Source organism: Diceros bicornis, chromosome X (assembly GCF_020826845.1).
Source record: "Diceros bicornis minor isolate mBicDic1 chromosome X, mDicBic1.mat.cur, whole genome shotgun sequence".
NCBI lineage: Eukaryota > Metazoa > Chordata > Mammalia > Perissodactyla > Rhinocerotidae > Diceros > Diceros bicornis.
Window position 1 is genome coordinate 110,988,172 of NC_080781.1, and position 13,775 is coordinate 111,001,946.

At 36.4% G+C, this 13,775-nt stretch overlaps 1 protein-coding gene across 1 annotated transcript; it reads left to right on the top strand.

The window, feature by feature from the left end:
- Positions 1–10,230: 10,230 nt before the first annotated feature.
- LOC131401393 (ferritin light chain-like) lies at positions 10,231–11,136 on the top strand. Its single transcript, XM_058536629.1, has one exon. The coding sequence runs from the start codon at positions 10,437–10,439 to the stop codon at positions 10,962–10,964; it is 528 nt and encodes a 175-aa protein (XP_058392612.1). The 5' UTR covers positions 10,231–10,436; the 3' UTR covers positions 10,965–11,136.
- The last annotated feature ends 2,639 nt before the right edge of the window (positions 11,137–13,775 follow it).

Consider the following 13,775-nt stretch of genomic DNA (forward strand, 5'->3'; position numbering starts at 1 on the left):
AGTGGTATTGTGTTTTTAATTTTGGTTTCCAAATATTCCTTATTAATATGTAGAAATGCATTTGATTTTTGCATGTTTATCTTGTATCCTGCAACCTTTCTGAACTCACCTATTAGTTCTAGGAGATATTTTTGTAGATTACTTGGGATATTCTGTATAGACAAGCATGTCATCCTCAAATAAGAACAGTTTTGCTTCTTACTTTTCAATCTATATTCCTTTTCTTTCTTTCTTTCTTTCTTTCTTTTTTTTTGGTCTCATTGTGTTGTACTTCCAGTACTATGTTGAATGAGAGTGGTGAGAGTGAACATCTGTGCCTTATTCCTGGACTTAGAAGGAAGGCAGTCTTTCACCATTAATTGTGATGTAAGCTGTTATCTTTTTGTATATACTTTTTATCAAGTTGAGGTAGTTTCCCTATCATGCTAACTTGCTGAGGGTTTTTATCATAAATGGGTGTGGGATTTTGTCAAATGTTTTCTCCGTGTCAATAAATATGATCATATGAATTTTCTTCTTGAGCCATATTGGTTGATTTTTGAGTGCTGAACCAGTCTTGAATACCTGGAATAAACCCCGCTTGGTCATGGTGTATAATTGTTTGGGTTTGTTTTTGTTTTTGTTTTTAATTGAGGTAAAATTGTAATTCAACATCTGTATACACTACAAAGTGATCACCACCAAAGATCTAGTTACTATCCGTCACCATACAACTAACCTCCTTCATCCATTTCACTCACCCCTCGACTCCCTTCCCCTCTGAGAACCACCAATCTATTCTCTGTATCTATGAGATCGTTTTTTTGTTTTGTTTATTTGTTTGTTTTGTTTTTTTAGATTCTACATATGAATGAAATCATATGGTATTTGTCTTTCTCCATTTGACTTATTTCACTTAACATAATACCCTCAAGGTCCATCTATGTTGTGGTATAATTGTTTTTACAAATTATTGGATTTGATTTCTAATATTTTGTTGAGTATTTTTTATGCCTATGTTCCTGAGAGATATTGGCTGCCTGTTTTCTTTTTTGTTGTTTGTACTGTCTTTAGCTTTTGTATCACATTATTAGTGGCCTCATAAAATGGGTTTGAAAGTGTTTTCTTCTATTTTCTGAAAGAGATTGTATAAAATTGGTGTAAACTCTTTAAATATTTGGTATAAGTCTCCAGTGAAACCATAATGGCCTGGAGATTTATTTTTTGAAAGCTTTATAATTGTGAATTAAATTCATTGAATGGTTATAGGACTATTCAGAATATCTGTTTCATCTTAGTTAACTTTTAATGGTTCATGGTTTTGTAGTTTGTAGTTTGAGAAATTGGTCCATTTCTTCTATGTTGTTGAATTTATGAGTGTAAAGTTACTCATAGTATTCACTTATTATTCTTTAAATGCCTGTAGGATATGTAGTGATATCCCCTATTTCATTTCTGATATTGCTGATTTGTGTCTTTTCTCTTTTTATTTTTGTCAGTCTTGACAGAAGTTTATTAACTTTTTTATGAAGAACTGGGCTTTGTTTCATTTACTTATTTTCTATTGTTTTCCTATTTTCAATTTCATTGATTTCTGCTCTTTTTCCTTTCTCCACTTGTTTTGGGTTTATTTTGCTCTTCTTTTTTTTAATTTTTGAGGTAGGTACTAAGATTATTGATTTGTGATCTTTCCTCCTTTCCAATGGATTTTGTGTTATAAGTTGCCTTCTCAATACTGCCTGAGCTGTATCTCATATATTTTGATATATTGTATTTTTGTTTTCATTCAGTTCTATGTTTTTCAAAAATTTTCCTTTGATACTTTCTCTTTGCTTCATGGATTATTTATAAGTGTGTCATTTAATTTCCAAGTGTTTAGAGGTTTCCCTGTTGCCTTTCTGTTATTGCTTCTGATGGTGCTCAGGGCAGGCTACCCCAGGAGGCACCACTCTGGTATGCGGATTATTTCGAGCTGAAGACAATAAGAACTCAGAGAACTCAGGAAGAATATTTGAGTTTCCCCTCCCAAACTGCCTAAAGAATTTAAAACAAAAGATCTGTTTCAGGAAGGAGTTATTACCATGATGGCTGTAAAGATAATGTAGGATAGAGGTTACAATAGGAAAGGCACCAAGCCCCTTTTATCAAAAACTCTGTCTCTCCCTGACCACATTATCTATAGATGACCCTGAAAAGAATTGTCTTCCTGCCCTCTGAAGTCCCAGACCACTACCCACCCCCAACACCTTCCTCACCTTTAGCTACAATACTTAAGTGGGCAACTTAGACAGAGGGAGGAGTTGCTCATTTCTGAGTTTATCCCATGTATATATGTTATTAAACTTGGTATTATTTTCTCCTGCTAACCTGTCTTGTTAATTATTTGGCCAGTCATAAGAACCTTAAGGAAAAGGGCAGAGGGAGATTCTCCCTCTCTCCCGACACTTCTAATTTGATTCAATTATGGTCAGAGAACACACTCTGTGTTATTTCACTTCTTTTAAATTTGTTGAGTTTTGATTTATGGCCCAGGATATGGTCTATCTTGGTAAATGTTCCATGGGAACTTGAAAAAAAAAGTGTATTCTGCTGTTATTGGGTGGAGGGTTCAATAGATATCAATTAGATCCTGTTGGTTGATTGTGTTGTTCTGATATTCTATATCCTTGCCAATTTTGTCTATTCGTTGCTGAGAGTGGGAGGTTAAAGTTCCCAACTATTGTGGATTTCTCTGTTTCTCTTTTTAGCTCTCTCAATTTTTGCTTCATGTATTTTGAAGTTCTGTTGTTTAATGGGTATACATTTAGGGTCATATGTCTTCCTGGTGAATTTGTCCTATCATTATGTAATGTTCTTTGTTTTTAATTATTTTTTTGTTCCGCTCTCCTTTATCTGATATTAATAAAGCCTCCTCCTACTTTTTGTAAATTACTGTTTGTGTGGTATATCTTTTTCCATCCTTTTATTTTCAACCTACTTATATTGTTTGAATTTTAAGTGAGTTTCTTGTAAACAACATGTAGTTAAGTCCGTTTTTTTTAATCCACTTGATAATCTCTGCCTATAAGTTGGTATATTTACATCCTTTACATTAAGGTAATTATTTATATGTTAAGGCTTAAGTCTGACATTTTATTATTTGTTTTCTTTCTTCCACTGTTTCTTGTTCCTCTCTCTTCTCTGCCTTCCATTGTTACTTGAATATTTTTTAGAGTTACATTTTGATTTATTTGTAGTGTTGTTGAGTGTATTACTTTGTGTAGTTTTCCTAAGTTGTTGTTCTGGGTATTAAAATTATACATGTGATTTACCACAGTCTACTGGTATCAACATTTTACCACTTTGAGTGCAGTGTGGAACTCTTACTTTTATTTAGGTTCCTTTACTCTCTTAGTTTTAAATATCATTGTCTTGAGTATCAGATGGTTTTATCATTTTTGTTTCAATCATGATGTGTGCTTTAGAAAATTCATGAGGAAAAAGATTGTCTATTGTATTTGTCTATATTTCTGCTCTTTTCATTGTCTGTTCTTCCTTTCTGATGCTCCAAGATTCATTCTTTTTTTCATTTCCCTTCTGTTTGAATAATTTTCTTTAGCCATTATATAGGGATAGTTCTGCTAGGGAAAGATTCTTTCAGTTTTCCTTTAGTCTGAGAATGTCATTATTTCTCCTTCATTCCTGAAGGATAGTTTCACTGGATATAGACTTCCTGATTGACAGTTCAGCATTTGAAAAATTTTGTGCCACTTCTTTCTGATCTTCATGAACTCAGGTGAGAAATCCACTGTTATTTGAATTGAGGCCCTACCATATTGCCTACCACATTGAGGCAATGTGTCATTTCCTTCTGGCTGCTTTCAAGATTTTTCTTTGTCTTTAGTTTTGAGAAGTATAATTATTATACATATTGGCATAGGTTTTTTGGGTTTATCCTATTTGTGACTACTCAGCCTTTAGAGTCTGTAGGTTTGTGTCTTTGGTCAAATTTGGGACATTTTCAGCCATCATTTTTTCAAGTACTCTCTCAGCCCCCCTGTTTCTCCTCTTTTTCTGGGCCTCTTATGGTGTGAATGATGGATATTTTCAAATTGTCCCACAGGTCCCTGAGGCTCTGTTCATTTTTTTGTGTGTGTAAGGAAGATTAGCCCTGAGCTAACATCTGTTGCCAATCGTCCCCTTTTTGCTGAGGGAGCTTGGCCCTGGGCTAATATTCGTGCCCATCTTCCTCTACTTAATATGGGACACCTGCCACAGCATGGCCTGATAAGCAGTGCGTTGGTCCATGCCCGGGATCCAAACCCACAAACCCTGGGCCATCAAAGCAGAGTGCACATACTTAACCACTATGCCACCAGGCTGCCCCCTCTGTTCATTTTTTAAAATTCTGTTTTCTTTGTATTGTTTAGATTGAATGAATTCTATTGAACTGTCCCGAAGTTCATTAATTCTATGCTTTGCTGTCTCCAATCCACTGTTTAGCCCATCCAGTGAGTTTTTTTTATTTATACTTGTATTTTACAGTTCTATAATTTCCATTTGGTTACTTCTAACAATTCTATTTTCTGGGGAATTTGTACTTGTTTGTTGAGTCATTTTTATCATAGTTCAAAATCTTTGTCAGGTAATCCCAACATCTGATTCAATGTATCAGTTCATTTTCTTTTCTCATTCAAGTTGTGATTTCCTGGTTCTTGGGATGATGGCTAATTTTTTTTATTGTATCCTGGGCATTTTGGCTATTATGTTAGTAGATGCTGGGTCCTATTTTATTTTAGCAGGCAGTCATCCTGTTTAGATTTAGCATGCAGGTCCTGACCTACATTTGTGAGCTTTGGTTCCAATGACAATCTAGTTTTCAGAGGCTTTGCAGTGCTACTCTTGTCTGCTTGCTTTATCTCATGTTGCTAAAGCTCCCACTAGTCTATAGTGGTGTTGCTTAAACAGATTAAAAGAGCCTCCCCTGGCTGGGCTTGTTGGTGCCTCTAGGTAAGGGAAGGGATTTTTCCAACTTGTAAGGATGAAGAACACCTCCTGGGATGGGTGTTTATTGTAAGAGCTTTCTTGCCAGTGGGTGGATAAGGTGTATCTCAGGCCCACAGGATGAAGTGGCTTGCCAGGCTGGGTGCTTGTTGTAGCATAGCAGTATCCCGCTTGCCAATGTTTCCTTGCCACATGGTATCTCTAGGTGGGAAAGGGGTTTCAGGCCCAGTGGGGAAGAAGAGTGCTTCTCAGGCAGGTTCTGCTTGTTTCAGTGGGATCGCCTAGTTATTGCCCAAAATGCAATTTCTCTGAGTGGAGGAGCTGAGTTTGAGGCCTCGCAGGGAAGAAAAGGGCTTCTACTGGCTGCTTATCATCAGTGGGGCTTCTGACCATCTCCCTTGCTGGTTCTCCTGGGCTTGCCTGGTGGTTTCAATGGGGCTTCCATTCGATCCAGGGGAGGAATGAGCCTACCTGGGCCACCTTCTGTTGCCAGGGTAATGGTCAGGAAAGATTAGGCCTGGATCACCTTCCTCTGTTGGAGAGTGGGGGGTCATAAGATGCTCTGCTGATGTTTGTTCCTCCATACCTGGGGTCCCAAACTAGTTCACCTTCTTACTACCTTTAAGAGTTCTCCTTTGGTAGCCTCTTGTGTTAGTTTCAGGGTTTATAATTTTATTTAGTAGGGAGGAATATGGAGAGATTAATCTACACCATCTTGATGTTATTTGAAGACTTAAGAATAAATATAATTGTTCCATGAGTCTGTGAAAAGTAACAGGAGTCCTAGAGAATGCCAAAATATAAAGGATTTTATATACAGACAGTTTATATCATAATAACTGTAGTCTAGGACTTTGTATAATGACAAGTATAGGAATTACAGAAGCATCATTCCGTATAGGAATGATCGAAACAACAAACCTTCCTTTTGAGATCAAGTAAAAGACAAGGATTCCCATTATCACTACTTCTATTCCACATTGTACTGCAAATCCTAGCCAGCAGTGTGAGATAGGAAAAAGATATAAAATCCATAAGGCTTGGAAAGGAAGAAACAAAACTCATTTTTCACAAATAATATGATTGTGTGACTAGAACATCTAAAAAATCAAAAGATAAACTTTTAAATAAAGTTTGGCGAGGTAACTATATGCAAAATCAATATAAAAAATCAATTGTATTTCTATATGCTAACCACAAACAGAAAAATGACATACAAATCCCTTTTACAATAGCATAATATCAAGTATTTAAAATTAAATCTAATAAAAGATACGTAAGATCTTCATGGAAAATATCATAAAACTTTATTAAAAGTCATTAAAGAAGGTCTTAGCTTGAAATACAAAAACATATGGCTGGCCATATTTGACCTGCAGGTCATATCTTGTTGATCCCTGTTCTAGAACAGTGGCTTTCAAACTTTATAGTGCATAACAATCATCTAGAGCGTTGTTAAAACACAAATTTCTTAGGTCCACCCTCAGCCGTTCAAATTTATTAGGTCTGAAATGGAGACTGAAATTTGCATTTCTAATAAATTTCCAGTTGATATTAATGCCATACTTTGAGAACCACTTCTACAGAAAAAGAATAAAGTGAGAAGATCTGCTTTACCCAATATCAAGATTTACCATAAAGCTATAGTAATTAAGATAGTATTGGTTCATAGATAGCAAATATATCAGTGGAACAGATTGAGCATCTAGAAAACAGACCCACATGTATATGGACACTTGAAATATGACCAAGGTGGCCCTGTAGATCGGGGGGAGGGGGAAAACACAGTTTTTTTAAAATAAATAGTGCTCAATTGGGTTTCCATGTGGAAAAAAATGAAACCTGACCCTAACCTTGCTCCCTACCCAAAAAGTATATTCCAAGTGGATTACAGATCTAAATGTGAAAGTTAAAACAGTAAAGTTTCTGGGAAAAAAATATCCTTAAGACCTTGAGGTAGAGAAATATTTCTTAATATACAAAAAAGTACTAACCATCAAGGAAGATTGATAAATTGAACTAAAGTAAATTAAAAACTCTGTTCATCAAAAGACACCCCTACGACTGTGAAAAGGCAAGCTGCAGTGTATAATACAATAAACACTAGCCATATGTGCTTACTGAGCAAAAGAAATGTGACTAATCCAAATGGAGATGGGCTGTATGTGTAAAATACACTTGGGGTTTGAGAATTTAGTATAAAAATGTAAAATATCTCATTAATAACTTTTTTATATTGATTATATGTTAAAATGAAAATATTTTAGATATATTGGGTGTGATGGTTAATTTTGCCTCAACTTGGTAATGGGTTCCCAGATATTTGGTCAAATATTATTCTGGGTGCGTCTGTGAGGCTGTTTTTAGATGAGATTAACATTGGAATCCATAGACTGAGACAAGCAGATTGCCCTCCCCAATGTGGATGGGCCTCATCCAATCAGTTGAAGGCCTCAACAGAACAAAAAGGCTGACCCTCCCAAGAGTGAGTGGGAATTTCGTCCTGCCTGACTGCTGGGGTGGAACATCAGTCTTTTCCTGCCTTTAGACTCTAACTGAAACATCAGCTCTTCTTGGTTCTTGAGTCTGCTGGTTTTATAGACTGAAACAACACCATCAGCTCTTCTGGGTCTCCAGTTTGCTGACTGCAGATCTTGGGACTTCTCAGCCTCCATTATTATGTGAGCCAATTCCTTATAATAAATCTCTCTCTCTCTCTCATATATATATGTAAATATATATTATATATATATTTTATTGGAACCCTAATATATTAGGTTAAATAAAACATTAAAATTAATTTCACTTATTTTTGGCTTTTTTAAAATGGCTATTAGAAAATTTAAAATCACACATATGGCTCATATTATACTACTATTGGCCAGCACTGATCTAAAATATATAAAGAACTCCTATAAAACAATAATAAAAAAGAAAGACTACCCATAAGATAAATAAAAGATTTGAACAGGAACACCACAAAAAAGGAAATCCAAATGGCCAAATTAACATACGAAAAAGATGCTCAATCTTACTAGTAATCAAGGAAATAGAAATTAAAATCACAATGAGGATGACAAAAATTAACATACAAGGAAACAAAACACCATGAATGAGTCAACAGAAATAATAAACAAAAAATTTATATCCCCCAAGACCTTCAGATATTGGAATTATCTGATACAAGATATAAAGTTAATAATATAAGAAAAATATTTAATTAAAAGAAAGAACCACAAAAATGAGCAAGCAACAGCAGACTATCAAAATGACCAGGTAGATTTATATAAGAAGCAAATAGGACTTCTAGAAATAAAAAATATAAATTATTGAAATTAAAAGTTCAATAGATGGGGGCCGGCCCTGTGGTGCAGCTGTTAAGTGTGCTTGCTCCACTGCAGCGGCCCGGGGTTCGCAGGTTAGGATGCTGGGCACACACTGATGCACCGCTTGTCAAGCCATGCTGTGGCGGCGTCCCATATAAAATAGAGGAAGATGGACACAGATGTTAGCCCAGGGCCAATCTTCCTCAGCAAAAAGAGGAGGATTGGCATTGGATGTGATCTCAGAGCTAATCTTCCTCACCAAAAAAAAAAAAAGTTCAATAGATGAATTAAACAGAAGATTGGGCACTGAAGACAAAAATAGTTTATTGGAAAACAGATCTAAAGAAGTCACCCAGAATGCAGCCTTAGAGATGGAAAATATGAAAGAGAGACAGACAGAGAAGATACAATGAGAAGCTCTAACATGTCTAATTTAGTTCTGGGGGGAGAGAAAAGAAAGAATGGAGAAGAGGCAATATTTGAAAAACAAAAGAACAGTTGAGAATTTTTCAGAACTAATGAAAGACGCGAATCCACATGCAAATGAAGCACTATTATATACCAAAAAGGATAAACAAAAACAAATCCACACTTCTTCATATTGATTGCAGAACACCTGCCACAAAGAGGCAATCTTAAACATAATCAAGTGATAAGTTAGATCATCTGTAAAGGAATAAAAATGAGGCTAACAGCAGATTCTTTAGAGCATAATTGAAGCTGTAAGACAGTGCAATGATATCTTCCAAGTGCTGAGAAAAAATAACAGGCAACCAAGAATTGTGTGGCCTAAAAAATAATATTTCAAGACAGAGTTGAAACAAAACATCCTCAATTAAGGAAAAACAAATTTATACCAAATAAATTTCTCAAAGACATACTTCAGAAGGAAAGAAAATTAACTGAGAAAGAAGCTCTGAGATGTCAGAAGGAATGGTGAGGAAAAAAATTGGCAAATATGTAAATTAATCTATACCAGGTATAAAATAAATTGTTCATTTATTCAGCATGTATTTATCACCTACTGTAGTAGGCTGAATAATGTCCACCCAAAGATATCAGGTCTTAATCTCTGGAAACTGTAAAATGTCACCTTATTTGGAAAAACGGGTTTTGTAGATGTGATTAAGGATTTTGAGATGAGATTATTTTGGGATTATCTGGATGGGCCCAAAATGCTATCACAAGTGTCCTTACAGGAGAGGGGCAAAGGGAGATGACACAGACAGAAGAGAAGAAATCCATGTGATGGAAGCAGAGTCAGAGAGAGAAGATGGCTATGTTACTGCCTTTGAAGATGGAGGAAGGGAACATGAGCCAAGGAACGCAGCTTTAATTATTGGAAAAGACAAGGAAACTAATTCTCCCCTAGAACTTCTAGAGGGAGTGTGGCCCTGCCAACACCTTGATTTCAGCCCAGTGAAGCTGATTTCCAATTTCTGGCCTCCAGAACTGAGAAAGAATTAATTTCTGTTGTTTTAAGCCATTACATTTGTGGTAATTTGTTACAGCAGCCACGGGAAATGAATGTAACTACTATGGCTAGAAACTGCTCTAAGTGTTTGAGATACATCAATGAACAAAACAAAGGTCTGTGCCCTAATGGAGCTTAAACTCTACTCTAGCAGAGTAAAGAGACAATACACCATAAGCATAGTAACAAGTAAATTGCATAGTATGCTAAAAGGTTACAAGTGATATGTAAAAAGAGAAAAAGAAGAGCAGAGTGAGGAATCAAGAGTGTGTGTGTCGTGGGATTCGTGGGCAAGTTGATACTTGAAATAGAGTGGCTATTATAAGCCTCATTGAGAAGGTAGTGTTTGAGCAAAGACTAATGTTTTAATTTGTGGTTTTTATTTTAAAAAGAGGACAAAACTAAAATACTGGACATCAGTACTGTGTAAGTTGGGAGAGAGATGATCAGTATTAAAGTGTTCTAGGCAGCGCGCTCGGCGTCTCCCGGATCTGTCTCTTGCTTCAACAGTGTTTGGACGGAACAGACCCAGGGACGCCCCCCTTCTTCCAGCCTCCGACCACCTTCCAACCTCTCTTCCAGTTGTAGCCTTCGGACCAGCTCAGCCATCCTCTACCTCCGGCGGGACTAACCAACAACGATTTTTTGAGCTCAGCTCCTTACTGCCATCAACCATGAGCTCCCAGATTCGTCAGAATTATTCTGCCGAAGTGGAGGCCGCGGTCAACCGCCTGGTCAACATGTATCTGCGGGCCTCGTACACCTACCTCTCTCTGGGCTCCTATTTCGACCGCGACGTTGTGGCTCTGGAGGGCGTGTGCCACTTCTTCCGCGAGTTGGCGGAGGAGAAGCGCGAGGGCGCGGAGCCTCTCTTGAAGATGCAAAACCAGCGCGGCGGCCGCGCCCTCTTCCAGGACTTGCAGAAGCCGTCCCAGGATGAGTGGGGCAACACCCTGCAGGCTATGGAAGCTGCCATGGCCCTAGAGAAGAATCTGAACAAGGCCCTCTTGGATCTGCATGCTCTGGGTTCTGCCCACTCAGACCCCCATCTTTGTGACTTCCTGGAGAACCACTTCCTAGAGGAGGAAGTGAAACTCATCAAGAAGATGGGCGACCACCTGACCAACATTCACAGGCTCGCTGGCCCCCAGGCTGGGCTGGGCGAGTATCTCTTCGAAAGGCTCACCCTCAAGCATGACTAGGAGCCTCCGCAGTCCAGCAGCCTTTGAGGGGCTCTTCTGGCAGCCCCTTGGTGTCAGAGCTTCTGCCTGAGCCTCTCCCTGCAGCCACTAGGTAGCTTTTTAACCACCCTGGAGCCCTCTCCCAAGCTGTGGACCAAATAGAAACAATAAAGCTTTTTGCAGCAAAAAAATAAATAAATAAAATAAAAAATAAAGTGTTCTAACATGCATATATTATTTGGGAGGAGAATTTAAATATTGACTTTAGACTTTGTTAAGCATACATGCTAACATATCAAGGATAATCAGTAAAATAATAGAAATAGAATATATAATTTCCAATTAAGTAGTGGGGAAAATGGAATAAGAAAACAAAACTCAATAATTATTTTTAAGCTGAGAAAGGAAAAGCAAAGAAAATTAGAACAGATAAGAGAGCAACTAGTAATATGTTAAAAACAAACACAATGAATGTGAACACAATAAATACAAATGGATGTAACTTGCCATTTAAAAGACAGAGATTGTCAGATCAGGGAAAAAAGGGGAAAATCCAGCTAATATGGAAGAAACCCACCTAAAATATCAGAACGCAGAAAGGTTGACAGTTAAGCAATGAAGAGATATACCAAGCAAATACTAGCCAAAAGCCAGGGTAATTATATTGATATAAGACTGAATAGAACTTAAAATGCATTTTTAGGGATTGAGAGAGTTACTACATAATGATAAAAGGTGGGAGATTGTAATGCACCTTTCTCAATTATTGACAGGTTAAAATTAAACAGATAAAAAATTAGTAACAATATAGAATATTCAAAGAACCTGGTTGACAAACTTGATTAAAAATTGCTGCTATGAATATTCATGTACAAGTCTTCTTCTGCACATGGAGCAAGAGCTTCTCCAGCGTGGGGGTGGAATTGCTTGATCAGAGGGTTTGCACATTTTCATAAAACATTACAGATAGAGTTCAAGTTCCATGTACCCCCCTCTCTTGACCTTATTCTCCTCCCTCCTCCCCCCGAGATTACCACTATCCCAGATGTGGTGTTTATCATTCTAAGGCAATGTTTAAAATTTACTATTTCAAAGGTGTACCTGTGTACATGTGCCCTTAAACATTATAAAGTATTTATATTTTAAATTTTTAAATATTTACTTTTAATAATTAAAAATTTATATATATGGTATCATACTGGATGTGTATTTTCCTGCACCTTGCATTTTCACCATTGTTTTAGAGATTTATCTGTATTGATATAGTACTAATTCACTCATTTAAACTGCTATACAAGATACATTTATAAATATATTTTATAATTTTTTATACTTTGTTTTATAAATTTGAAGTTTAAATATAAACTGTTACATATTTTTTAACATATCAAAATTTATCCATTGTGCTGTTGAACACACAGTCTGTTTCAATTTTTTTTACTAATTACAGATGATATAGAAGTAAACATTCTTGTGTATTTCTCTTTGTATGAGAATTTCTCTAGGATATACAAGATTAGAATTGCTCAGTCATAAGATGTGGGCACCTTTGACTTTACAAAATATCACCATATTGCTTTTCAAAGTAGTTGTGCCAATTCATATCCCTACCACGGATGAGTTCACATGGCTTTTCATCACCATCATCTAGTGCTGTGAGCCTTTTCCATTTTTGCCAACCTGATGCATGTGAAATAGCACCGCACTGTTTTATTTTGCACTACCCTGATTACAGAGGTTGCTCTTATAAATTTATCGGCCATTTGGGTTTCCTCTTCTGTGAATTGCCTACTCCTTGCTCATTTTTGAGTTGCCTGTTTTTCTTATTGACTTGTACAACTTACATATATTTTCTGAATACTAATCTTGTGTTGATTATACATACTATGACTATCTTCTCTCAGTCTGTGGATTGTCTTTCTGATTTTCTTATGGGGCCTTTTGGTTACATTGGAATTATCTCTACCATATTATTTTGTGCTTTGTGTTAACTTTGCTTTTTCTAAGCTATCTTTTCCCACCCACCTTTTCCTTGACTCTATTCGATTGATCACATTTTCCCCCTCTACTGGTTTGGCTGTTATACATTCTATTTCTATTCTTTTAGGGTCACCCTTAAAATATTTTCTAAAATTTTAACTTACATACAGTGAAATTCATTATTTGGTGTACACTTCCAAGTTTTGACAAATGCATAGTATAACCACCACAATTAAGATACAACATATCATCAGCCCCCAAAATTCCCTCTTATTATCCCTTTGTAGTCAGCCTCTCCCCCTACACCAACCCATGCTACTCATTAATCTGTTTTCCACTCTTAGTTTTGCCTTTTGCATATTGTAATGTAAATGGAATTATACCATATGCAGCCTTTTGATTCTGGCTTCCTTCACTTAGCATAATGCATTAAAGATATATTCATGTTGTTGAATGTATCAATAGTTTGTTCCTTTATATTGCAGAGTAGTAGTATTCCACTGCAGAGATGTACCAACCACTGTTTATCCATTCACCAGTTGAAGGACAGTTTGGTTGTTTCAATTTTTTGGCAACTATAAATAAAACTACTACAAACATTTACATTCAGGCTTTTGTGTGAACATAAGTTTTCATTCCTCTTGGGTAAATCAGGAGTGGGATTTCTAGGTATCTTTAAATTTTAATATACATGCTTAGAATCCAAAGTTAATCCTTATCTTTCTTCTGAACAAACACCTTAATACTTTTAAGTTCCAAACTCTCTTTTCCCAACTTCATGTTAGCTTGTTTAGTATTTTAGTGCCTATCTTATTTTTATCTTCCCAAACAAAACTAGTCATTTTTACTTTT